The 25397-nt window shown below is 48.8% G+C and overlaps 2 protein-coding genes across 2 annotated transcripts in view; one reads left to right on the top strand and one right to left on the bottom strand.

The window, feature by feature from the left end:
* The window catches only part of CASQ2 (calsequestrin 2), a 30870-nt gene extending 21558 nt beyond the window's left edge, over positions 1 to 9312 (top strand). The window contains exons 7-11 of the mRNA XM_062632835.1: positions 565 to 610; positions 3371 to 3425; positions 4090 to 4190; positions 4512 to 4586; positions 7659 to 9312. Coding sequence (XP_062488819.1) covers positions 565 to 610; positions 3371 to 3425; positions 4090 to 4190; positions 4512 to 4586; positions 7659 to 7868 — 487 coding nt within the window. The 3' untranslated portion in view covers positions 7869 to 9312. The remainder of the gene's footprint in view (positions 1 to 564; positions 611 to 3370; positions 3426 to 4089; positions 4191 to 4511; positions 4587 to 7658) is intronic.
* Positions 9313 to 17398: 8086 nt separating this feature from the next.
* VANGL1 (VANGL planar cell polarity protein 1) overlaps positions 17399 to 25397 on the bottom strand; it is a 43522-nt gene continuing 35523 nt past the window's right edge. Inside the window, exons 7-8 of the mRNA XM_062632825.1 lie at positions 23914 to 24148; positions 17399 to 23074 (exon numbers count right to left, since the gene is read on the bottom strand). Of these exons, the coding sequence (XP_062488809.1) occupies positions 22814 to 23074; positions 23914 to 24148 (496 nt within the window). The 3' untranslated portion in view covers positions 17399 to 22813. The remainder of the gene's footprint in view (positions 23075 to 23913; positions 24149 to 25397) is intronic.

Here is a 25397-nt window from a genome sequence, read left to right as displayed (position 1 = left end):
CACCCCTCAGACTGCCAGGCTCTCTGACAGGCTTCCTGCTATGTACGTGTATGAAAAGGTTTACTATTCAATTAGAATCCAACTTCTCTTCCCAGAGGTTATTCTGTCTTCTTTGCCTCAGAAGGTTTTGGAAAGGTTTTTATGGTGGAATTGTGCTGGGGTAAAACCAGAAGAAAAGGGGAACAAAGCTCATTAGGAATGTCCTGGAGACTGCAAGACAAAAGTGAATGGTTCCCCTCATGCTCTCAGCACGGACAGAACAATCTGCCATGTGTGGGACTAACTCACCAGCACATGCCAGCACAGAGAAGGGTCTCATCTTCCCAAGCACAAACAGCAGCTGCAGTGACTCCAGCAGGGGCAAGGGCAGGGTTTTATCACCATAAATAAAAGCATAAGTTGACCTACCGTGCCCCCTTTGCTTTCATTCAAAATGCAGTGGCTGACAACACTGACTCCAGCCATCAACCACACATGCCTCAGTGACCTTCTCCGTGACACCATCAGCATCACGCGTGATGGTGCTGGACGTGTCCTCAAAGAGTGTTTCTGTCTTCCTTTCAGGGCCACCTTGAGGAAGCTGCGCCCAGAGGACATGTTTGAGACATGGGTAAGCACGCACAGCGGGAAGTCTGGTGCCCTCTGATAGCTTCCAACAAGAAACCACAAGAGCCCCAGTCTCTGGCTGGGAACAACATTATCTTTCTTTCCCCGTGAGCAAAGCCTCTTTGCCTGCTTTGGGAAGAAGGGAAAGCATTGGCTGTAAAGCCCGGGTCCCACTGCTGCTTTGCTTAGCAGCAGTGGACAGCTGAGCTGAGTGCTGTTTGCTCCACAGGTGGGACAGGGAAAGCTAACCAAGCGTGCCAAGTCTTGCTGCTTTAGTGGCTGTGACATAGCTATGGAGAGCATCCTCCCCAAGGATGATCCATGTCATTTAATGGGCATCACTGCTGCTGGTGGGGTGGTTTCAGTGGCCTGCTCACTGTTATCAGCCATTGGAACAGGCTGCCCAGGGCAGTGCTGGAGTCATTGTCCCTGGAAGTGTTCACACACTGTGCAGATGAGGCCCTCAGTGCCATGGGTTAGTGGTGGCCTTGGCAGTGCTGGAGTAAAGGTTGGACTTGATGGTCTTAAAGGTCTTTTCCAAGTGAGCTGATGCTATGATTCTATGATTGCATTGAACAGATGATTCATGGCAATTGTACCAGAGCAATTGTACAACTCAAAATGCAAGTGAGGGCAGGCAGTTCAGTTAATTATAGAGATTACAGAGCAAATTGTGTATTGATTGTGCTTCTCACAGTGTAAGCAAGCTGCAAGGGAGAGATTATGAAGAACTAAGCAGCAGTTTGGTACCAGTCACACACAGAGGACTCTCCTGGTCTGCAAGGGTGGGAAACAATGGATGGGTGAAAATGAAAGAAAAATCTTGTATAACAAATGATCCCTTTGCTGTGGATGAGCACAATGTTAATTGCCAGTCAGGGCCCTTAGAATGGCAGCTAAATACTGAAAAGCAAAGCTGGAGACGTGCTTTACAGATGCTAAGGAAGATGCAATCATTCCTCCAAAAAGCTCATCACATTTATAACAGCATTCAGTTGCCTCATTGCTTGGTTGTGGAACAGGAAATGCTGAGGGATTCCAAAACAACAAAAACCTTGGGAGTCTTTAATGCAACAAGACGAGAGGTAATAACACTGAAGCAGGAGTTATGAGTCACTTGGGCATGAGAGCTTTTCATTTGGTTTAGAAATACAGATTATGTATAGATGATGGCTTCCCACATCCACTGAGGTCCCTCCAAGTTTCCTCATGGGGCTGCAGCAGGACCCAACTTTCACAAGGAGCGGTTTTGCTTTCATACTGAACCTTAGGAAAAGTGGGAATTGTCAGTGGTGGGATGTTTGCTTTACTAGCAGCCTGGGGATACAGAGCTTGTCTCTACTATGGGCAGGGGACTTGTACCTACAGGAGACAATGGGCTGGATTTTGATCTCGCTGCAAATTCAAAACATCATCAATGCCTTCACTGGAGTTACCCTTGTTTTGTTTACTGCCTTGGAGGTCAGAATACAGCTACATCATATAGCTATATATATAATTATATATCACACATACATGTATATTCTACTTTTCTGTCTGACAATGGAGAAAAAACAACAGTGTAGATTTTTCCAGCTGCAAGTGGTCTGAATCCCAAGTAGATCTGCCTAGAATGCCCCAATGAAAATGTATTCCCTGGAGACACCAACAAAGGCCCAGCATCCGCTATTGTTTTTAAAGATAATGTTTTCCACTTAATCTTTCAGGGTTTTTTTGGGGGGGTTCCTTTCAGGTCTTGATGGTGGCTTTGTCACCTCTGGGCTCAGAAGGGAAAAGGAATTAGCATTTAGATGGGAATTTTTTCTTGCATTAAAACCAATTGAAATGGAAACTGGGACTGGCAGCGGGTGAGGAAGGCAAAGCTGATCTGTGGGATAATTCAGAGATGACATTCATAGCAGGCAGATGATGAACCAGCCAGTAGATCCATTGGCCTTTGCCAATATCATTACTCACTACTTACATGTCTCATGGAGAAAAGCAGTCCACCAGCCCATTGTTTCTAAACCTCCACACACTGGAGCCCTGAATTCCCCTTGCTGGTCGTAGAAACCCTCACCTAAAGCAGAGACCCTTCACCTCCCCAAAGGGGCCAAACTGAGCCACCGCAGCTCTTGCATTGTGAAGAAACCTCCTTTGCTGGCCACAAAGGAGCACATTTGGGAGTTGAGAGTGGTGACAGATACTTCACGTTAGATATAAGGAGGATGTTCTTTACTGTGAGGGTGGTGAGGCACTGGAACAGGTTGCTCAAAGAAGTGGTGAATGCTGGCAGTGGTGAATCCCTGGCAGTGTTCAAGGCCAGGCTGGACACAGCTTTGGGTGTCATGGTCTAGAGTGAGGCATCACTGCCATGGCAGGGGGGTGGAACTGGATGATCTTAAGCTCCTTTCCAACCCAAGCCATTCTGTGATTCTATGATTTGTTTCCCTGCAAACCATTCCCTGAAAGCTGCAACCTTATGAGGGTAGTTGACCTCAGGCATGGAGGGTGAGCTCATATTCCCATGCTAGAGAGCTCTTGACCTTCCCTGCAGGCAAGCTTTTCCCCACACCATCCCGCGCCACTCCTTTGCGTTTGCCACTGTGGTGCCCATCTCATTTTTAGCTGAAGGATTTCAGCAACAGTACCCAAACTACCTGCTTTAGAACCTGATACCTCCACAGCTCAGCCTGACCTCAGTGTCTTGAAGGCAGCCTATCACTTCTCTGTTGGACTCTGTTCTCCCTCCCTGGCCCATCAGTAATAGTTTTGCTGTTTCCAGGAGGATGACATGGAGGGAATTCACATCGTGGCCTTCGCAGAAGAAGATGACCCAGGTAGGAGGCTTTTTTCCTCCTTGTGTCACTCTCCATCAGTCAAGAAGTGCAGTTTCCTGTGCTTTGTTTGCATTGTGGAGCCCAGTGCCCAGGCTGGGATAGGGAGCTGGGATGCTTCTGGGTTTCTACGCTAGTGGGTGTGCTAGCCAGGATTCAAGTTCTGGGTATAAATGAATAGCTGGCTGCAAAAGAAAAGTCATCCCCTGCACCTTAGCACCAGGATTTGTCCCTAACTCTGTTCCCTCCTTGCTTTGTGGCTCCAGGAAAGTGCTGCTGGCTGGGTTTGTGATGGGCATGTGGGAAACCCATGAGCATCAGCTCCTGGAAAGTCGTAGCATCGGTGCTTCTCATGCATCAGTGTGCCAAAAAGCTTTGGCCTCTTGGGGACTCAATTGCTCCCTTGCCACAAGAAAACAGTGTCATTGTTCCAGTCTGCAGAAGGGTTATGAGGCTTAATTCATGTGTAACTAATTTCAGTACCCGGGGAGGATGCTCAACATTAAAAGCCTTATTATCAGAAGAAAGGGCTGGCAGACAGCGTTTTAATGAGCTCTGTGAACAACCCTCTGTGCACAGAGGGGAGAGGGAAGTTGAACCCCCCCCGGAGCAAAAAGTGCCTGGGTGTTTGTAGGAGAGAGCTGCAGCACTTCATGTATCATTTCAGATGGGTTTGAGTTCCTGGAAGTCCTGAAGCAGGTTGCCAGGGACAACACCGATAATCCCGACCTGAGCATTGTCTGGATTGACCCCGATGACTTCCCTCTGGTGAGTGGCAGGGGCTCCTTGCCTTTCCTGTTTTAACTCATGGAAGGGGGGAGGTTGGTGTGGTGGTGTGTGCATGAGCACAGGGATTTCCCCAGGGAATTTGGAATAGGGAAGAACCGGGCAATGGGTGATCCCTGAGAGCTGCTTGCTCAGGTCTGCCCCCAATGAAGGAGGTATCCCGGGAACATCTCCAGAACCGGCACTTTCCTTTGCCATGTGTGGCAGCTCAAGCTTGTGTTCAGCCTCTCCCGGGTGCATTAATGCAACAGGCATTTGTTAATCCAGACACCCTTGTCTGAGCTTTGTTTCTCACTCCTGCAGCTCATCACCTACTGGGAGAAGACCTTCAAGATCGACCTGTTCAAGCCACAGATCGGGGTGGTGAACGTCACAGACGTGAGTAGCGTGTACCCAGGAAATCCAGTGATCCCAAAATGGGGTGCTGGAAAGGGCAGGTTCTGAGGTCTGCTGGAATCTGTGGGATTTTTGCTGTTAAGTGCAGGCAGAACACGCTTTTTCCCCAAGGAAAACGTGTAAAGACCTCACCATTCCCATGTGCAGCGTTCATAACACCTCTGACGTTGAGCTCCAGGGCTTCCGTCTGACTGAACCTGGGTGGGTTTGTGGAGGAAAAGTGTGCATGTAGGGGGGAAAGCAAGTCGTGATTAGGGGAGAAGAGTAGCAAAAGGAGCGTGTTTTTTGCAGCAGAAGCAGAACAGCACAGCTTGAATGTAGGAGGGAAAGATGGTCCCAAACAGATGACAGGGAGAAACTGCATAGCTTGAAAAAAAAAACCTAAATAAATACACAGCTTTAATAAGAGTATGATATAAACTGGTAACAAAGGGATCCTGCTGTGGCAAAGGGGCTATACTGGGATTCATCCTCCGCAGCCACTGCCATGCAGGGGTTTGGGTGGGAAGAGGGTATATGTCTGCCCCACACCCCATGGCAGTGAAGGGTTTCCACGCCATCCTGCAGCCTGGCTGACTTATTCCCTAGGTTTATTTCTGATGATGAAGCGCTGCGTGTTTTAATCTCTTTAAAACGAACCCGTGTGGGTGGGAGTGTCTCTGGAAGCATAAATCACTGCTGAAGTGGCTGTAATTTGGTGCTTGACTTCGTGTCTGAAGTTTCAACTGCATGGGAAACTGATGTTTCATTAGGAGAGAGCAGGGAAGGACCCGGGGTTGGGTCCTGACCTCAGCAGCAACCCTGTTCCTGGCTCCTGTGCACTCTCTCCCGTAGCTTTGCAGGGCAAGAGGGGCAGCAAGGGTGTACTGTACGATTGTGCCTCCTGTTACAGCAAATGCTGCAAGATGGGGGACATGGTAGGGAAAGCAAAGCGCTGGCGTGATGCAGAAAGCGGATATACACCTAGAGAGTGAGTACCCAGTGGGTGAAGGCTTGTTAGAAACTTATGAAGGGAGAGATAAAAGGCAAAAAGGGCCCAGATAACGTCTGAAACCTAAGATCATGGGAGAAATGAACAGGCAAGACAGAAACAGAGCTCACGTATTCCAGTCTTTTCCCCTTATTACTAGTCCACTGTATCTCCCTGCATTATGTTCACTGCAGCTCTCCGTGTTTAAGTCATGTCACAGCTCCATTGAAGAAATTCATGAAAGTAGGATTGTCAGTGGCAAGCGAACTCTATAGAAAGCGGTATTAGGCAGGAACATATGCCATATTATCCAGCAGTCACTCAGAAACCTGTGAAAACTCGTGCATTAGCTTTGATACAGTCAGTGTTTCAGGTGGCTGATTACATTATTTGCATTTTTTCTTCAATTCCTCTTAAGCCTATTTTCTATTCCTCAAGAGAGAGATTGAAGAAGGCTCTGGGTTGGAGGGTGCTATCTAAACCAAACACTGAGCTCACTTCGTGATTTCAGTGTTACATCACCGCATTCAGCCAAGTTACACAGGTACAAAGTGAAGCTTACACAACAGAGTAAAAATAAACACTGCTCTTGGCTTCGGTGGACATAACCCCTGTGACCCTATCACTCCTCTAAGAACCTGCCAATACAAACACCAGAGCTCCCAGCAGTCCCCGCTGCTCTGTCACGTCGGACTGGCTCAGGATTAGGGCCATGGTGCTCTGCACCATGCTGCTTTACGTATGTGCACAGCATCTTCTCGAGGGGCAATGGGCCCACTCCAGTTCCCATTCGTTAAAGGTGTCAGGTTTTGCCTCAAGAACAGTCCTGAGGTTGAGGACAAGATCGTTTGTATGAAGCAGGAGCTGCATGCCTCTTTGTGGCTCTTTTTTATTACAGTTTTAGTGGTTTAGAAGGAAGACAAATACTGTAAGGGAGAAACAACTTTTCTTGAGCACAAATTGGTCCGGCCTTTTAGCAAGCCATAAACCAAAGAGAATTGAGTACAACAGACAGGGATGCATTTGCACCCAGTGCAAATTGGGGGTGTATTTGCACTGGATGCATTTCCAAAAGCAGGTATTTGTCTTATGAGATATGAAAAGCACTTGCTTCTGCAACATTAAACACTGACTGAGATAACCTCACAGCACCTCTGCAAAACAGGATGCTGATCCTGTTTCATGGTGGGGAGACAGCGAAGCGAAAGAGGCTTACCCAGGCATTTACCTAAGAAACCTATAGCAAAGCAGAGAGAAAACCTTGCATTTCCAGGCCTCAGAGACCACCTAAGCTATGTTTCCTGTCCCTGGGTAGCAGCCACAATTTAGACAGCATCTTCTTATTGAATTCCCCCTCATCTGTTCTACCTAGTTTATGGAAGTAATGCAGACAGCTGGAGAGAAAGAGCAGGGGGCACCTGCATTCCAGGGCATCCGTGTTTTTCATCATTCTTCAGCTGGAGCATGGTTGAGATGATGTGATGAAAGGCTCTTCAAAGAGAAAGAGCCACCATCACACGTGGAGAGTCCAGAGCAACATCCTGAGGCAAAGAGGATAGTAATAGAGGCTGGGGAGAAGGGTTGCTGCTGACAGCAGGGTGTAAAGGCTCAAAGGAAGAGGTGCCAGAAGGGCTCTGGAAGGAAGGAAGGATGGAGGGGAATGCTGTGATGTCCTGTGAACTGGGGTGATGCAGGAGGAGCTGGCATAGTTCTCTTTATGCTCTCTTTATGTAGACTTGGAGTCCACACATCCGGCCAGACAGGGTGAAGACAATGCATCAGGTGGACAATGCTCTTGCTGCAGGAGAGGAACAGGCAGCGGGCACATACCCAACCCAGGTCAAACAGCACCACACACTCCTGTGAACCCATTGACCAGTCCCACTGCCCCTAGTCGAAAGCAACAGCACCTCAGGGGGAAGTGGTAATCCCAGGGTGTAGGCAGAGAGACTCTATGGCTGAGCCTGCCTGCAGGCTGTGGCAGGGAGGGAGCTAATGTCAACACCACCCCTGCATCCACAGCAGCAGTGAATCTCTTGCCTGTGTCTGAGGGTGACTAACCCCCCCATGACCTGTCCCCGCAGGCTGACAGCATCTGGATGGATATCAGAGATGATGATGACCTGCCCACAGCGGAGGAGCTGGAGGACTGGATAGAAGATGTGCTTTCTGGGAAGATAAATACTGAAGATGACGATGACGATGATGACGACGATGATGACGATGATGATGACGATGATGATGATGACGATGATGACGACGACGATGATGACGACGATGATGATGATGATTAACTGTGACTCTGTGCAGTTTCACTTGTGGGGGCCCAGAGCCCTCCCCCTTCGGCAGGTCCCTCCATTGGAAGGCCTGTGCTTGAGCGTCAGCAAGCACCGATGCTCTTCTTTGCCCCCTGCCCTGCTCCCCCTGCCCCTGCCTCTGCCCTTGCCGGGACCCCCCAGCCTGATTCTCAGTGGTGCTGAGCCACCAGGACTGCCCCTGCAGGCACCCAGCACCGCTGCAAATCATGCCTCCTTAGAAAGGACAATAGGAATCCACAGGGAATCTGCCCTGAGCTTCCCAGGGTGGGAGAAAAGTGCCTGCCTGCTCACTGCCAGAGGGACACAGGAAGCAGTTGTGTTTTCCATGCTCATCGGCCCAGCACTTAACATCCAAAGACCAAATCTCACTTCAAGACACAGGGAAGGCCACTGTGAAGTTCAGTCCTTTTATTAAACACAATGCCCTTTGCAGCTTACTCTGCCAAGACCACTCAATCCTGCAGGTTCTGCTGCAGGAGTCTGTAGCTGCTCACTAGCACCTTAAAAGCAGCAAAAAGCTTTGGGAAAGGAGAAGGGATTTAGGGATTCTATTTAAGTTTTCAGTGATCCCATATGACAGGATATTCTTGTCTGGCAGCGCAATGCAAACCAAATACCACAGTCCCTGTCTGAACCTCTTCTCGAAAGCTCAGGCCAAAGCTAGGGTAAGTGCAGGTAGTCTGATAGGGGACATCAACTTTTGTGAGTTCCTGAATGGCTGGAAAGGCTGATCCAGGTCTGAGCCCAGCCGCTTGAGGCTGAAGATCATGAGCCAAATCGCTGGCCTTAACCCAGAAGAAACACCAAAGCAGACTCCACGCCAGTTGCAAACATCTGCAACCAGGTCTGGGCTGGGCCTACCTTCCCTTTCAGGTGAACCTCAGACAGATTGAAGGTGGTGTACATGAGATAGTGCCAGTGGAAACATACTTGCGGGCCCACCCTGAAGCCCTCCTATTGCCCAAGACCTTCCAGCTTTGGCTGGCTTTCAATCCATAGCCTACAGAGCATCTTTTCCCATGACCAAGATGTTGGGAGGGAACGCATCCATCCAACCGTATTAGATGCTGGATAACATGCGTTGGGCAACGAGCAGTGAAAGCTGTTTGGCTTTTACATATCCAGTTCCATAGTTACTCCCTGCTTAGAGACTCATGGTAGTTCATGAGAAGCCTCTTTTGACTACAGACTGAGAAGGAGCTCATAGTCAAGGGGGTCACTCTCAAAGCAGAGCGTCAGCAACTCCATCCTGGTGAGTGCAGCACCATCCATGTGCAGGTCACTGCAACAGCGTTAGGTCGCCCTGCTTTTCCATGCTGGTAGATTTCAGTTGTCTTAGCTTCTTAGATTTGACAATAGTGCAATGAATGGAAAGCTTGGAGATAGTTTTATCTTTATAAATACATTTATAAATATGTTCTCCAGTTGTCCAGCCTTGTTAGCATAGGTTAACACGTCCTCTCTTGCTACAGGCAAAAACCATTGTCCTGACCTTTCTTATACTGGCTTATGTCAGAGGTAAGTGATGTTACAGGGGAAATAACAGTGTGAGGGACGGGAGAAGCAGAGCTCCTTGTACAAATGTGACTCAGCCTGATGAGACACAGGGTTTACACATTATGTATTTCCTTTATCAGATGAACTGCAAAGCAATATTTTACAGATTTGTTTTCCCCTGCCTGTTGATCAGTCTCTTTGACTCTGTCTCTACATTAGCTGAAATAGATATTTTAAACTACTGGTATAACAAAGCTGAAGTACTGATATATTCCTACATGTACTTAGCCCCTTGGTGGAAAGTGCCAGTATGAACAACACGCAACTGGGTATCTATTTACCTCTATGTATATGAATGAATACTGTGCTTATATGGTATATGACCGTAGGCCACGTTAGCTCCTCACTGAACACCACTCAACCCCTGCTTTTAAGACACAGCCTATTAGAAGAAGAGACAGGACAGCAAAGCAGTCAACTATTTGCCTTTTCTTGCTTCTTTATGATGTGTGGAAGACTCAAACAAAGTGTGCTTGGGGAGACCATCCGTACATGGACAACCCAGCCCCATGCCAGAGGACCTGGTGGAGACTTTCAGAAGCCTGGAAATGTTCTCAGCCTGGAGGTGCCCTCCTCTCCTCCAATCACATCCTCCTCTCTCCTGGCCAGAGGGGTGCCCAGCATCCTCCTCCTGCTCTTTCCTTTCAGCTGCTTCCTCCAAAGGTTTGCTGGAGGAGCCTGGCTCAGAGAGAGGGACTCAGTGTCTCATGGATGCACATTGGCATGGAGGAAGAGCAAGCAAAACTAGCCATTTAGGAGTCTCCCAGTCTGTGGTTAAGGGACTCAGCTGAGTTTATCTTTACCTTGGGGCTATTCTGAGAAGTAAAACATTTGGTTTTACCCTGCATAAAGTAACAGTTTGCACAATCCCTGCAGCACCAGACTAGGCATCACAAAGTGCCATGAATGTCTATAAGCACAATAGCTGCTCTGCTGCCTTTCCCAAATGGCACTGTCTCCAGACACCCTGATTGCCTGAGTACTTTCTCTATAGCTCCCACTGTGGAAGCCTGTCTTTTCTGATGTTTCCCTCTCTAAATGCTCTGAGAGGCACAGTTTACATAGGCAGACCCTGCAAAGGGCATTACAGATGTGCTCAAGAGCACAGCTGTTTCACAGGCACATACACATTTTGATGCATCAAGGAAGAGAGCTCTGGGGGGGGGAAGAATAATGTGGTGCTTAGGCTTATAAGAGGCCACTGAGGCTGAGCTGGTGTCAGTGGTTTACGGTTTCTCCTGAGTTATATGAGAAAGGGTTAATCTTACAGCTGCCACTCTTCATGGTGCCAGCGCAGTCTTTGATGGGGCCACACTTTCTCTGCTCCCTTATTTCCCCAGTATGGTTTTCTTTCTTGTCTTTGCCCAATAATGGGATTTTTTGATTACTTGCTTTTGGGATAAACACATAAAAAGTTAAGGAACCATTGCAGCGGAGGAAGGATTGCAGCAATAAAGATGAGCGCTCAGCACAGCCTCTCCCATTCACCCCTAACACCTCCTCTGCCCTGTGTTTGTAGTGGCTGAGCCATTGAATGAGGCAATACCCCTTGTGAAGGAGGTGGCAACTTGAACTTGAGTGTCTTCCTGCAGGGACAGGGATGATAGTGGTATATGGAGGTGGCACATACAGAACCCAAGCATGGGCACTCCTGGGCTCCTCTGTCAGAAGTAGGCACAACTGGCATTTGAAGGCTGCTGACTACACTCTGAAAGGCAAAATGTCAGTAGGTTCGGATGAGGAACCAGCCAAAAAACCCTTCTTTATTTAAACCAAAACTGCTGTGGGCAGCACTGAGTGTTCCTGCAGGGAATTGTGTGAAGACTGTTCCTCTCTTAGCAAGTAGTTCTTTTTCTCCTGAGTGTTAATTAGACATTCACATTAAATGTGTCTTAATACACATAGAGACAAGGAATTGTATTTTGCCCTCATCCAGCTGCAAGTGTTTCAAGATGATCAATCAAAGGACCCCAAAACCTAATCTTATCAGTACCCAACAACAGCGAAGCCCCCCCCCCGCAAGCCATATGTGGCCAGAACAGTCATACACCACCTCCTCCCAGTCACAGGGCCAGAAGAGGAATTGGTTTGGTGTGCTGGACCACAAGCCACCCTGTGCTACTCATGGGCAATGATCAGGAGACAGAACCCCATCAAGAGCCACGTAGTGCAGCTTTCATACAGGAGCACGAAGGAGAAAGCTTCTGCCTTTGCAGCAGAATCAAGGACACTGATGGAGAGGCTTTGTGAACCCAAAACTACTCTGAACTTATGTCAACCATCTGGGCAACAGCCCCAGAAGGAGAGGACAAGTGAAGCTCTTTGGAAATCACAGGTTACTCCATATCTGCAGGGGCAGCAGTTTTCATGATGCTTCTGAGGAGCCTCCTGTCTGCCTTTGGGAGAGGAACGGCCTTGACATGAAACCAGAGATCTCAGCAGCTTCCCATCCCAGAATGAAGCCAGACTGCAACACACATGCACAGCTCAGGACACCAGCTGCTTCCCTGTGTCTGTCTGCACATCATACCTCAGAAGTGATTGATTCGTTACCAAGACCAAACAAACTCCATTGCCCTTGATTCCCAGGGAAATAATTAATTAGACAGGAACATCTCTTCCCAGCTGCTGCTGACTTGAAAATAGGCCAGGTTGCATCTGGATTCCCCTCTGCCTGGTAAATCTCAGTTTCTCACTGATACTTGTACTTGGGGTTAAAGAGGAGTAAACAGGCAACAAGCACCAAGGCCCTCCAGGGCAAAGCAAACTGCCTCCTGGCTACTTTTACACCTCAGGTACATCTGTGCCATGCAGTGTAGAAACTGGGAGCAGCAGAGCACAGCAGGAAGGATAATTAACCTCAGTAATGAGACTGCACCAGCAGGACTGTGTCTTACATGAGACCCAAGACTCTGCGTGTCAACCCACTGCGCTGCATCCCTGCCTTTTCCCTGCTCCCTTGTACCACTGACATGCTACAAGGGTAAAGCAGCCCTTCAATGGTAAATACGCCTTGGGGCCAGCCATGGGATGGCTCTCACACCTGTTTGGCAGATGATGTCTAATGATGACACAGACCATGAGGCAGGACCCAGGGCAGAGCCATCCCTCCTGGCCTAGCTCCCAGAACACTCCCTGCCAGGTTTCAAAAGGTGCTAAACTATTTAAAGGAGGAAATAAACAATATAAGCAATGCTACTGAGCTTCCGTGCAGCTTGAAGACCCATTTCTGGAGTTAGATTGCAAGCAGCATTTGGAATGGAAGCAAACAGCCTTCCCATGCCTCCCTCCCCCCCCCTTACGCTCCCTCCTTGAGCCTTCTGCCAAGTCCCTGTGATGAAGGAGATCAGCAAAGCTCTCAAAGGGCTTCTGTTATTGTCCTTAATGCTATGGAAAACAAGAAGAAAACATGGCTTTTTCACCTTCTTTTCATCCCTATTGACTTTACTCTTCTGGTCTTCACTGCCTTGTTTTCTCTCTCCATTTCTATCTAGCCTGCCTTCCTCTTCTCCTCCATTCACCCTTATAGCGTTGAGGGTCACTCAAGGACAAGGACCTCCCCTGCCCCTTCTGCTTAAGCTCATCCCCAGCACAGGGAGGCAGCAGCAGCCCTGACACCACTGCCAGGAGCCAGCCATGGTGGGACCCCGTGCCATGAGCTGTGGTGTGAACAGCGGGAGGGACAACATTCTCATCCTAAGGAGAAAGCTGACAGGCTGAGACTGGCTTTCCTTTTGTGAGGAATAGGTGCGACACTCCCAAGATGAAGCTGTTTCAGGAGCCTGGGCACTGAGGGAATACCGGGATTGTTTCCTGGGGGCATCTTTTCCTGTTGTCCCAAAATCCAGATCAGGAGCTATCACCCTACAACCAAGCCCTGACTACTGCCATTGCAGGATGAGATCAGTAACCCCCAGTGCCACCAACAACCACACCACCTGAGCAGAAGACAAGTGAAACGACTTCAACACAATAAGCCTCGAGGGTTAAAGGAACCGAGTTTGCTGGAGGGGTTATCCCATACTTCAGCAGCAGCCAGAAAGCCAAGTACCTGTCTGAGAACACAAGTAGCTGTCCTGAGTGAGCCCTCCTTTGGTTGTGGGTGGTGAATGACTTCAATATCCACGAGCAACCTAACCCTCTGCTTTTGGATGTGGAGGAAGCGCAATCTGGTTCCTCCCTCAGTAGCACAGATAAAGTGATGCTCAACCCTGAAATATGCCTGGTGCTTGATTTTGGCTTTGAAATCCAATGCAACAGGTCAAAACCCTCCTCCTGCTAGCGACAAAGAAAGAGGCCATTGAGAACAACAGAAGCAATGAAATGCTTGAAGGACATTTTAGTCCCCACCAAATGGAATGGCTGAAGGAATGTGCACAGCTTCCCACAGTCTAGTTACTGAATTACTAAACCAGTTTCTCCCAACCACTTACAAAGCAAAATCAGAATCAACTGTAGGATCTGGGATTATGAGTCCCAAGAATGAGCTTTTACAAAGTAGAAGCTAAAAGGTTTGCAGATCCGTTTCACAGCTGTGGCCCAGATACAATCAGCTCCTTCTCATTCCCCTCTTTCAAATTATGGCCCCGCCACTGATTTGTGATGAAGAGAGGTCCAAAGGGTGAAGAAGGTCTGAGTATCCTTTAAGACATCCAGAGAGGCTGAATCTAATGTGTTTTATCAAGAACTCCCTTCTCTCTGTGCGCCCACTTTTATTCATGCTCCCTTTTCAAGTAGCCAGGGAAAAAAAAGAAGAAAGAAATAGAAGAGGCAGCCAAGACTGGAGATGTCAAAGCATTTGGAAGCCTGATTTTTGTCTTTAGAAGAGTTTCCATTTACAGAGCAGCTTCACGCCTTGAGCAATTTGTGGTGTCTCTGCTTTGAAGATCTTTGTACCTTCATGTTTCCGAAGGATGCTGGAGGGAAAACCCACACCCTGTTCTCTAAGGTCTCTTCCACTGCCTTCACATTGCCTCTTCCTTGTCTCTCTCTCGAGGTTTTGCCACTTCCTCTTGTAGTTTGATACATAAGCAAGGGGGATGCACTGAGCTACCCCAAATGCACATCGAAGGGGTGAAAGTTATCTCCTTTCTTCCTTTTCTAGGTTGTATTTAGTGCTGCCTATACAGAACCCAAAGAGTTTGTTCCCTTTGTCTTGGCCAGGACCTCAATAGCAAACAACTCCTCTCCTTCTCCCATGGGCAGAACACCCACAGGCCAACAAGCAGCAGTACGCCTGTGTGAGGGCTCTTGGTGTCCCCATGTTATTTGCATGAGCTGAACTGGAACAAGAGCAAGTCCCAAGTCAGGTACAGAGTGCCCTTCTTCACCCAATTCAGCTCCCCATATTTTGGAGATAGGGGTCAATCAGGGCTTTGGAATAGGCACTGGGCCCCAACCTGATCACAGACCCTTATATAAGTGGTAGCCAGGGTGGGGGGCGAAATACAACCCACAATCTTTTCCAGGTTTATTATGGAGGAGGACAGGGAGAGGGGGAGAAACAGGAAAACAGCTTTGTTCCCATTCGAGGTACACTCCATTTTACCAGCACCATGTCAGCACAAACCAGCACACATGCTCTGCAGGACTTGTGACTGCAAAGCTTGTTACTGCATTCCAAAGCAACCTGGGTGACCTTGCTTGGAGATAGTGGTTTATGCATATGCAATCACCCCACTACACCATCCCTCCCTGCATCCGCAGACATGCCATGCCCGGTGCTCTCTGCTCTCTCAGCCCTGGCAGTGCATGGATGCACACATGAAAAGGGAAGGAATGGTTACCCCTGTCCCAGTGAACGTTCTGCCAGTACCGGAAAGGTCTGTAACCTAAACCCATCACCTTCCCATCCAATATAAACTCAGGAGCGGTGTTGAAAGACAAATCAAAGCATTCTGCTTGGCCAATTCCCAGCACACCTTCCCTTCCTGCATGCTGTTGTGAGACACCATGTCCGGCTGAGAGATCCCCTTTCCCCACCTGCCCTGAGCTCCAGGGCCCCAAGTTCAATCCCGCCCTGTTCCTTCCAGGAGTTCAGATCTGGGGCTGAGACAGCAGAGCCAGTACATAGCACTGGGAGAAGCTGTTCTGGGGTTTGAGCCCCTGCCCACCTCCACAAACAGGTCTTTCACTGCATTATTGACTTAGCTAACAACATTGCACGGTGAGGTGTTGCTAGAACTTCATGTAGCCCTCTGGAACCAGCTGCCCAAGGTGACAAATCCCTTTCTTAACCCATTTGTCACACCCCAACTGCATGCAGCCTCTTTGTTTCAAATCTTCTTACTGAATTCCCCAAAGCCGGTGTTTTCTGATCATCCATAACTGTGAGGCCTGGTCCCTTCTGGGGACAATTGATCTTCTTGTGGATTAAGCCAGACTTCAGCCATCAAGTCCTCTCCCCCTGTGGCTGTTGTGCTGTCTCAGGGTAGTCACAACCTTATGCCATTGCGGTCAGGAAGGGCAGTGTAGAAGCATCTCCTCCAATGACCCTACCCTGCTATGTCCCTCAGGCAGAAGGTGCTTACCTCTTGTTCAGCTTGCTGGGTCCCTCCAAGCATCGTTTGACAGCAAAAGCCTCCATCCCTTTTCTGTCAAGAGGTTTGGGTCGGTAAAACTTAACCCACTGCTGCAACCTGAGGCTGTATCACACCTCAAAGACCCTTGGAAAGTCAGTGAAAGACTTGGCCAAACCACAACAGCACCCTCAGCTCCAATTCCTGCTGAGCTATACACCGCAGCTTCTTATGATTCAGATGGCTGAGCTCTGGGTGAAGGCCAAGGGAACAGGTCCCTCTGGCAAAGCCTGTTCCTTCCATCAGCTTCCACAAACCACAGCAGAAGAGAAAGTGCCACAAACAGCAGCAACTGGGTGTTGATTCAGTATCAGCACTAAGCCACACATGGAACAGAATGTGCTGAACTCATATGTAAAGACACAGATCTCAAAGCTAAGAGCCTAGGACCAGGCTGACAAGCCCCATTTCCTTGTTTGTGCTAAATCCCTGCTTCTCACACCTTCCCGTGACATACCTGCGGCTGCATCCCATTTCCCTTCCCTGCCCATCTCCAGGAGCTGCTCTGCAAACAGCCCAGGGCTGGGCACTGCCAAAGCACCAGCAGAATGAGGGGAAACACATCAAAAGCAGAGAGATCAAGGGAGGGCAGGAGGCAGGTCGGAGCACACCCCCATCCCACCCTTCCTGCTTCCTGCCTTAGTTCAGTGCTCTGCAGTCCTAAATACATCCATCTCCCCCGAAGCAGAGAACTACCCATTTAGCTGGTGCTCTCCATCAGCATTTCTGTGTGCTGCTTATCTCCACAACAGCATCCTGTGGATTTTTCCAGCAGTCAAAACCACTGAGGGGATCTGCAGGGCAGAGCCACGAGGTCAGGTACTCCCAATTGCAGAGTGGGTAACAAAGGCTGTGAAGGTTAAGGTGCTGCTCCCCCCTTTCCTTGTGCTCGACCTCTCCAAGCTCTCAGAATGCCGGTGACAGAAACTGAGGTGGGACAGCTGCACCCAGAGGTGCTACTGAGGCGAGATACCAACCTCACAGGCTCTGCATCCACACAGACAAGGAGCACTGGCTCTTCCTCCTCTTGCCACTCCTCCAAGCAAGGAACTCGGCAATGAATGATTTGTGTGGAAACTACAAGACAGGAGGCAGAAAAACCTGTTCCCTCTCCAGTTGTGGCCCCCCCTCAGCTGCATTTGCTCCCCATCATCTGAGATCTCAGGTGTTCAAAGCACTCACCCACCAGTCTTTCTTCTGGAGTGATAAACGAGTTTGCATTCTACTGCGGCAGAAAGGGCTAGAACAAGGGTGACAAAGACAACCTCAGAAAGGTTAAACCACATGTTTGCAGGGCCCCCTCCCAGCCACAGCTAAGGAATGCCTGAAGGCCAGCCATGCTGTCGGGAAGGAGAAGAGGAAAGAGTGGGGCAATCCAATCTGGTTTCAGTTTATTTCCAGAATTTTACTGTACAAAATATGCAAAGTGTAAAACATTTTTTATGTTTCAGTTAAAAAAAAGAAAACAAACCAAAAAACAAAAAACCAACACAACCCCCATCCAGCTATAACTTAAGAGAACCCAGCTTGGAACAGAACAACTCACTAAGCTAAGACCCACAGTGCATTAATGTCACAGACACCAGGAATTTGCTTACTTAAGTTCACAATTAGAAAAAAGAACATAAAAGACCATGTACCATTGCAGTTAAAGTCACATGTGCAAAGAGAAAAAAGGAAGAAAGAAATGCTGGTTAGTGTCTATTGATTAGAAAACCTTGGCAAACCCCATCTTGCTATACAGTGTGTGTAGAAAAAGAGTATTACACAGTGATCAAAAAGAGGGCAAGGGAAGGACTGCCTTCCCCAAGACACAGTAATGCTGAATCCAAGAAACAGGCACAGAAGAGTGTAAGATTCCTTCACAGTTACTGTCTGTGCAGGCAGACACAGCACCCCTCAGTGCAGGAGATACTCCCAAGCATCACCAGTGCTGGCGAGAGGTGCAGCCAGAGGGAAGGATGCTCTCTTTGGGCAGGGCTAGCTGCCCACAGGGCTTCAGTACGTTATGGGGATTAGAAACACAGCCTCTTGGAGGGATGCAGAGGGAGGGTAACACCAGTTGTAGCACTGGTGTAATGAGGGGACCTGGCTCAGGAGTATTCCAAAGCAGTCAGAGTAGCGGTTGGGAACGGCAACTTTTGGTCATCTATTGGAGGCAGCAGCCTGAAAGCAGGATGTGTATTCCCATGGGAGACTTTGTGGCCCAAAGCCACATCTTATAAAAGACAGAAATTTGGGGGTTTTGGGTGGGTTTACTTTTGCTTTTAGCAAAGCTCAAACAGTTCAATCCTAAGAGCTTCCTTCTTCACACAGTCTGAACACTGAACCACTGAGCCTGGCTTGAGGCTTTAGACATGTATAATGCACACACCTATGAGGGAAAAGCACAGACACACAAGCTGAATGAGGAAACAGACACTGCACACTCTTCCCATCAACAGCTCTCATAGGGGAGGGCAGAACTAAGCACAAGAAGAGCAGAGCCTGGGACCAGATTACAGTGTTTTGTCAAAGACTTTTTGTTTTCCCTTTGGAAAAGGGTAGATTTACAAGTTTTGGTAAGAAAGATGATGGAATTGGCTTGAACAGGATTCCACATTCAGCACAGAATGGATCTTTCCAGTTCTTCAAAAGCAAGCATTGGAAACCAGCACATCTCAAACAAGACTTCAAAAGCTACTTATGCAGGGCAGGGCCAACTTCAGAATCAGCTCTCTCACAGCTTCTGGCATACTTGGCAACAGCAGATTCCTGAGGCTTTGTATGGAGATCCCCATCCCAAAGGAAAAGGTTAAGAGGCTCCACGAGGGGAGGGATTTGTTCAGACCTCCTACAACCTTGTGCCTTATTGTGAGCTGCTCCCAAACTGCAGCCCCAGCACCTCCCATCCCAGTGGATACTTGTCCTGCCTCGCTAGGGAATGTCAAGGAAAAAAACCCCACACGGAGGAGAGGATGGGAGCTGGAATGACTGAAGTTGCTGGCAGGAAAAGTTTTAGAGGCAGAAGTTGGAGAAATAGCTGGCAGAAGCTAAAATCGGATCTGCCTTCCTCTCCTATAGCCCCCCTGCAAGCGTAATATCCACAGCTCCTAGAAGCTGGGAGAAATCTGTATCTTTCCCTCTTTAGTCATGAAACAGAAAGCCAGGCTTCATGGAAACCCACAGCCACCTCCATCTGTTCCATAACAGTTCAAATAGCTGCAGCTGGGTTTGGAAGATCTCAGCAGGGCTTTGGATTTAGGGTGTTACAAATCTGAGACCAAAAAAAACCCAAAGCCTTTCAAGTATCCAAGAAGCATACTTGATAGTCACAAGGAAAACACCAACATGGAACAGAGGAGTGGGGCAACACTATCACATAGTGCAGTCTTTAGTGAAGGATGTCCAGTGCAAGGATCTCTGCTGAGGGGAAATTGTTCAATTCAAAAACAGGGCTGTCTCATAAACCATTTGAGCTCCAAAGAAACACAATTCCCAGCCAGGTACAAGAATCCAGACTGGGAGAGATGAGGGAGAATATGTGCATGAAGACAGTGTGGATAGGAAAGGCATTTGGAGGAAAACAGCCTGCTCTTGGCTGGCAAAACCCTTCAAGCCTTATTTTTATGCTGAGCTCTTGGCAAGCTCTACAGAAGGAAGGAGTGCAGGATTTGGATGGGAGCCGTGTTCCCTGTGACTCGATTCTTACTCATTAGCTGGCTATAAACAGAGTTAAACAAACCAGGCTGCTCTTGCCGCTCAGGGTTCTTATGAGGAGTCTGAATTCCTATAGATGCCACAAATCCATGTGGATCTCAAAGCACTTGACAAGTTGAGTTTAGCCTCATGACACCCCAGTGAAGTAGGTATGAAATAGTCCTCCAATACTGTAGCAAGGGGAGAGACCCTGAGAAACAGAATGTCTTGAAACACAAGAACAGGGAATACTCATGAGTCCTGATTCCTCTTTGAATCTGTCCTTAACCTTAAGCAGGTTGCATTCTAAAGAGACCATCTGAGAATCCAAGTCCTCTCCTTCAGATTTAATCAGGCAATGCATTCATACTGCTGACACAGGGCGGAGTGTTTAATTTAGGAGCTGGCCCCCACTGACAGTGTCCTTTCCATGGGCGGGCAGAAAAGGCAGCACTGATGAGGAAGTAGATCTAGAGCAAGCAAGCACCGCTTCCGCCTGGCTTCTCCATGTGTATAAGGATTTAATGGGATTAAGACATGAGTTTCCTGAGCAGATCCTATCAGACAGTCCCCCTGGTGGGGCAGGGAAAGGAAAGGGGAAAGAAAACCTGGCAAAGAGAAAAACTTCAGCAGAGGTGCCTATGAGAAGGTGCTCTCATGCACACAGCACACCCGAGCCCCCAGGAAGAGGGTTCTTGTTTTGGCTTCACAGAAAGGAGCCAATCCAGCCACAGGCAGCAGCCTCCACACAGGCAGAAGTGCTCCCCAGTCTCCCAGGCTCTCCCACCTTGCTAGTGATGCACATCATGAAAGCCACATACATGCATCTTCAGGAGAGCAAAATGTGAGGAGATACCATATAGTTCCCCCCACCTTTTTTGTTTAAAGGAATAAACCAATCTATATTTTCTAATTAAAACACTGCAAAGGCCACAGTCAATAAAGGAGTCCCTATACAGACTACCAGAAAGCCTGACCTAGAAAGAAACCCAAACACTAAGTTTAGAGAAGGAAAAACTCTACCTACTTCCTATCCTTTAAGGGACATGGGTCTGCTCCCATCATGTACCACACCATCTAGTTTCTTCACAAACACGTCTGGCACATTACATGGAGAAGATAGGATCCAGGTGACTTCCACACACTTGTAAGTAAGGTGCAGGACACTGCAGGCATCACTTGAATGATGAATCACCACTTTGGGCCCTTGTGCTCCCTCCATCCCAAGAGGACTATCCGCAGCATCATTGCTGCTGACACCCTGCCCTTTCCCAGCTTAAGGTGGCTGCTCCCTCCCACCAGCTTGTGGTGGGCACCAGCCAGCCCACACCAGCCATACCATGGAGGACCAGCAGAGCCCCACTCTTAGCTGGGCCACCTCATGCTGATGGGAGCATGGAGGCAGCCCCATGAGCTGCTGGAGGAGCCCAGGGAAGGCCAAAGGGAACAGGAGAGCTGCCACAGCCCATCTCAGAAGACCACTCACCCTGGCAACAAAAGGCACTGGCTTAGGTAGAACTGAGCCCTCTGTGTTAAGACATCCATATGGAGGGCAGGTCAGATCCTGTCCTGATAACAGACATTTGCATGGCAAAAGACTGGGAAAAATGAATCATTTTGCATTCACACACAAATCCACCGCCACAGAGCTGACACCTGACAGAAGGCAGCTCATTGCCAGCCTCAGAGCTGGCTCTGGAGTCACACCATGCCCTGTGCCAGCAATGAGACACTGCTTTAGGCTTCATCATAAAAAGAAAACCTCCCGAAACCCCACGAGACTCAGGTGACGCCAAAGCCGCTCTGATGGACAAAAGCAAAACAAAACTGCACACCTCAGGAGCAGATCCCAGCATTGAGCAGAAGCTCCCCAGTACAGAAAGGCCAAGAAAGGCAGGAGGCAGGCAGGTTTTCAACATTCAGAGTTTGGTATTTCTCAGCTAGAGCTGAAGGCGTATGGTGGGGAACGACATACAGCAGCTCTCCAAAGCAAGCGCACATGGCAGAGGTCAGCCCTTTCCCTGGCTCCTCTCCTCCTCCTTTCCTCCAGACATACTTGAAGCTGGCTAGAGAGGGAGGGGCACATTCCTGCCTGCACCCCCTTCCTATCAAAGGGGCTGTCAGGCACAGGGAGGGTCTGTGATTTATCTGAGGAGGGGCCAGCTATTCACCTCCCCTGTCCCAGTGCAAATAGGCAGCCCTTGCAGGTGCAAAAGGAAATGGCAGTAAGGCAGAGCCCGAGGGGACTGCAGCTGGAGAAACACATTGGGAAAGCCAGAGAGAGAATACAGAAACAGGGAGCCTTGGGAGTGCCCAACAGAGATGCAGGCAAACAGGACAGAGGAAGCAGGTGAGAGATAACAGGGAGCTGTGTCACACAGAACAGTTTCACTAACAAGCACCAGGATAAAAACATAAAACAAAATCAATCAGAAGAGCTACAAATGGGCTGTTCCAGTTCAAGACAAGCAACTTCAGAGACACGGAAGGCAAAACCATCCCACTGTGCTCATATAGGTCCAGCTCTGACAGAAGAGGGCATATGGAGAGAGGAAAAAGAAGTCTTCAGTCCTCAGATGAGGTGACTCTCAGAAGCAGCCCCCTCACACCCTCCCTTTGATACCTTCTCCTTCCCGAGCGAACAGGGACTGCCACATCCTCATGCAAGCAGGTTTCTACAGCAGAGGTGAGCAATATACTCTTCAGAAACAGCTGCAGGTAGGAAAAGCAGAGGCAAAGCACAGGCGTGTGTATGGCGTAAAGGCAGCGCTCCAACAAAAATAACCCATGTTGCAATTGTGAGGAAAAAGAGCGAGCGTGAGACTTACAGTGTGCCTGGAAATGGGGGGGGGAAAAGGGGAAAACTCTGTTCTGTCTCCAAGGCTGAGCTAACCGAGCCAAGTCACCCTGTCGCCTCTTAAGATATTTCTTTCTAGATAAGATATTCCAACTCCCCCCCCTCCCTCCCCTTTCCAAATAAAGTGCAGATGGTCAAATATTACTGGTCCATCATCTGCCAGTTTCAGTCAGCATTGGGGAACTTAAACCCAAAAAGCACGATATTGAAAGACAAAATCCAATCCCCAAGGAACCCACCCTCAGAATCCCTTAGACTGAAGTCTCAGACTGTAAGCGGAGGACAAATTTATGAGATTTGGGGTCTATGAACTCCTCGGAGAGTTTGATGAAGGGGATTTTTTTCACATTAACAACAAGGCTGAAGTCCAAGCACTTGAGCACAAAGACGCTGCCGTCTTGTAACCCGCTCGTGACCGCTTCCTCGCTGACAAGCGTCCAGTGCTTGGAGAACCAGCGATCCCTGTCGTACTGGAGGGTTGGGCCTGGGCTGAGGTAACGCTCCAGGAATGCCTGCCGGGAGAGGGACACGTGTTAGCACCAGTCCTACCACTTGTTCTGCATCAATGCTCTCTTCCCAGCCCCAGGTTCAGCTCCACGAGCATGGGCTTGCCATGCTGTGAGTTTCAGCTTCCACGCTTCAGGAGACATCCTCGCCCCAGTGCCTCCCAGCTTTTCAGACCCCAGGAGTAGACACAAGCACCAGGAGATTCTCTTTCAGTTCATCCCACCAAAGTTATAGCCCGGACTTCTGCTGTCAGCAGTGCCATCTGGCAGCAGTTCAGTACAGCCCCACAAGCCATCCCAAAATAGCAGTCCCAGACAGGTAGATGAAATAGCTGGCCCTCCCTTCTTCAGGCCAAGCTAAGGTGGAAGTCAGAGAGTTTCCATAGTTGCAGCCTGACTGAGGCTGCAAGACTGAAAGCAGAACAGGGAATGCTGTTTGATGTTAGTTGCTTTAACGTCTCCTTTGCACTCTTAACAGCGGCAGGACTCCCCCTTGTATACCTGGGCAAGGTACCAGGTGGATCCCAGTGAGAAGGTACTAAGGCTCATCTCTTGATAGCATTTCTGCTCTTAGGGTAGTTAAGTCCCGGATAAATGCCTAAGAGTAGATTCTTGCATTTCTAATCCTTTGCTAGGATTGTGGGATGTTCTTAGAGGGGAAGGTGAAGAGTAGGAGGTGGATAACGTGACCCTTTAAGGCCTGATGCAGCCTATGCACTGACCATATACAGACAGCAACTGTGAGAACCTCCACTGACCTTCTTCAGCAATTTCCTGTCCTGTGTGTACACACAAATGTGCTATCCCTTTCTCTCTCCCTCCTGCACTGTTAGAGAAAGCACTACCTTTGGTGTCATGTTATTGGTGATGCAGAAGGACAAGTGTTGCAAGATGCTCTCCATGCTGTGGTATTGTTGCTGGCGGGTGGTGCGAAGGTACTTCTGCAGAGCTCTTGCCATGGAGGGGAAGATTGCCTGGGCTGCTTCTCGGGGGTCCATCATCTCTCCTGGAGCTTTCTGCTGTTCCTCTGCCTGGAGGCGTTTGATGTGAGTGAAAGCCTCCTCTACTGCAACCACAAGCCTGCAGAAGGAAAATCAGGATAGCAGGAGTCATAATGAGACAAGTAGGTTAAGCTGTGGTTAAGCCAGAGCCTGGGAGTCAGGACATGCAAGCTCCTATTCCCATCTTTGCTACTGAGTCACTGCCTCCCATCTGAGCGGTAGACAGCAGCTTTCTTTCCTTGACCAGCAATTGAGGGCCATAAACCACAATTAAGGCTTTAAAGCCTGACTGTTGTACTTGGTTCTGCCAGCACAGCATAAATGTCAGTTACATGATTCAAACAAGACACAGCTGCCGTTGCATCTAATGCATGTCTTTGGAAACAACAGTTCCAGCATACAGGACTGCAGGGTGAAGCATAAGGATGGGCAAGCAGTCAGGAAGAAGCTGGCTATAAACCAGCATGACCCAGGACACAGGCTGCTCACAGAATCCGTGCTCTCAAGCTGCAGTGCTCTGGCATACACCAGCCAGGTACAGAGACTGTGCTGCTGACTGATGGCTCTGCACCCCCCACTCAACAGTGATAGGGCTCCCCCCTCAACACCTAACACTGCAGCTAGAGGCACCCTCTGCAAGCCACTCCTGTGTTGGCACAGGTGAGCAAACACCAAGACCACTGCATAAAAAGGCAAACAGAAGGTATACAACACTTGCAAGTTAGCCCAGAACTAAGGAACAAGTGAGGGGCTATGCTGCAGTTAGCAAGGAAAAAGCAATGATAGTAGAAGAATCACCCAACTAAACTCTTTTGCCCCTCCTGACAGGACTTGCATCACACTAGATTTCCATTCAAGTCACCAACTACTCTCCACACTGCCCTCAATACCCACAGCATCTTAAAGCCAGGGGAAGCTGCCTCACAACCAGCACAGGTACAGAGTACCACATTCAGAATGTATATGAGGAACAGCACAAGAAACCGTGACCCCTTCCCATGTTGTGGGGAAGAGGAGACTGGGAATCAGTTTCTAATCTCTTCACATATATTTGTTGCAGCTCTGACCTTCACCTTTGAAACATCTGGCCTGATCTTCTAGTGACTGATGGGTTTTGTCTGACTAAGCATATGTTCTAACCAAACGCAGCAAGCAGGGGAGATGTGGCCCACTTGGGATGTTAGCACAGAAAGGAAAGTTTTAGTTCCTATTGCTCTGAGGCTGCAAGACAGCCTAAAAGACAGTGGTTACAGAGCACAGGGCAGCCCAAAGCAGGCTAGAGGACACACACTATGCCAGCACTTTCCCATTGAAATATAAACTGCCAA

The sequence above is a fragment of the Pezoporus occidentalis genome, unplaced genomic scaffold (assembly GCF_034315485.1).
Source record: "Pezoporus occidentalis ecotype Australia unplaced genomic scaffold, CSIRO_AGI_Poc_V1 ctg111, whole genome shotgun sequence".
Lineage (NCBI taxonomy): Eukaryota > Metazoa > Chordata > Aves > Psittaciformes > Psittacidae > Pezoporus > Pezoporus occidentalis.
Note: the sequence above shows the minus strand (reverse complement) of the source record. Positions and strands in the feature narration are given on the sequence as shown.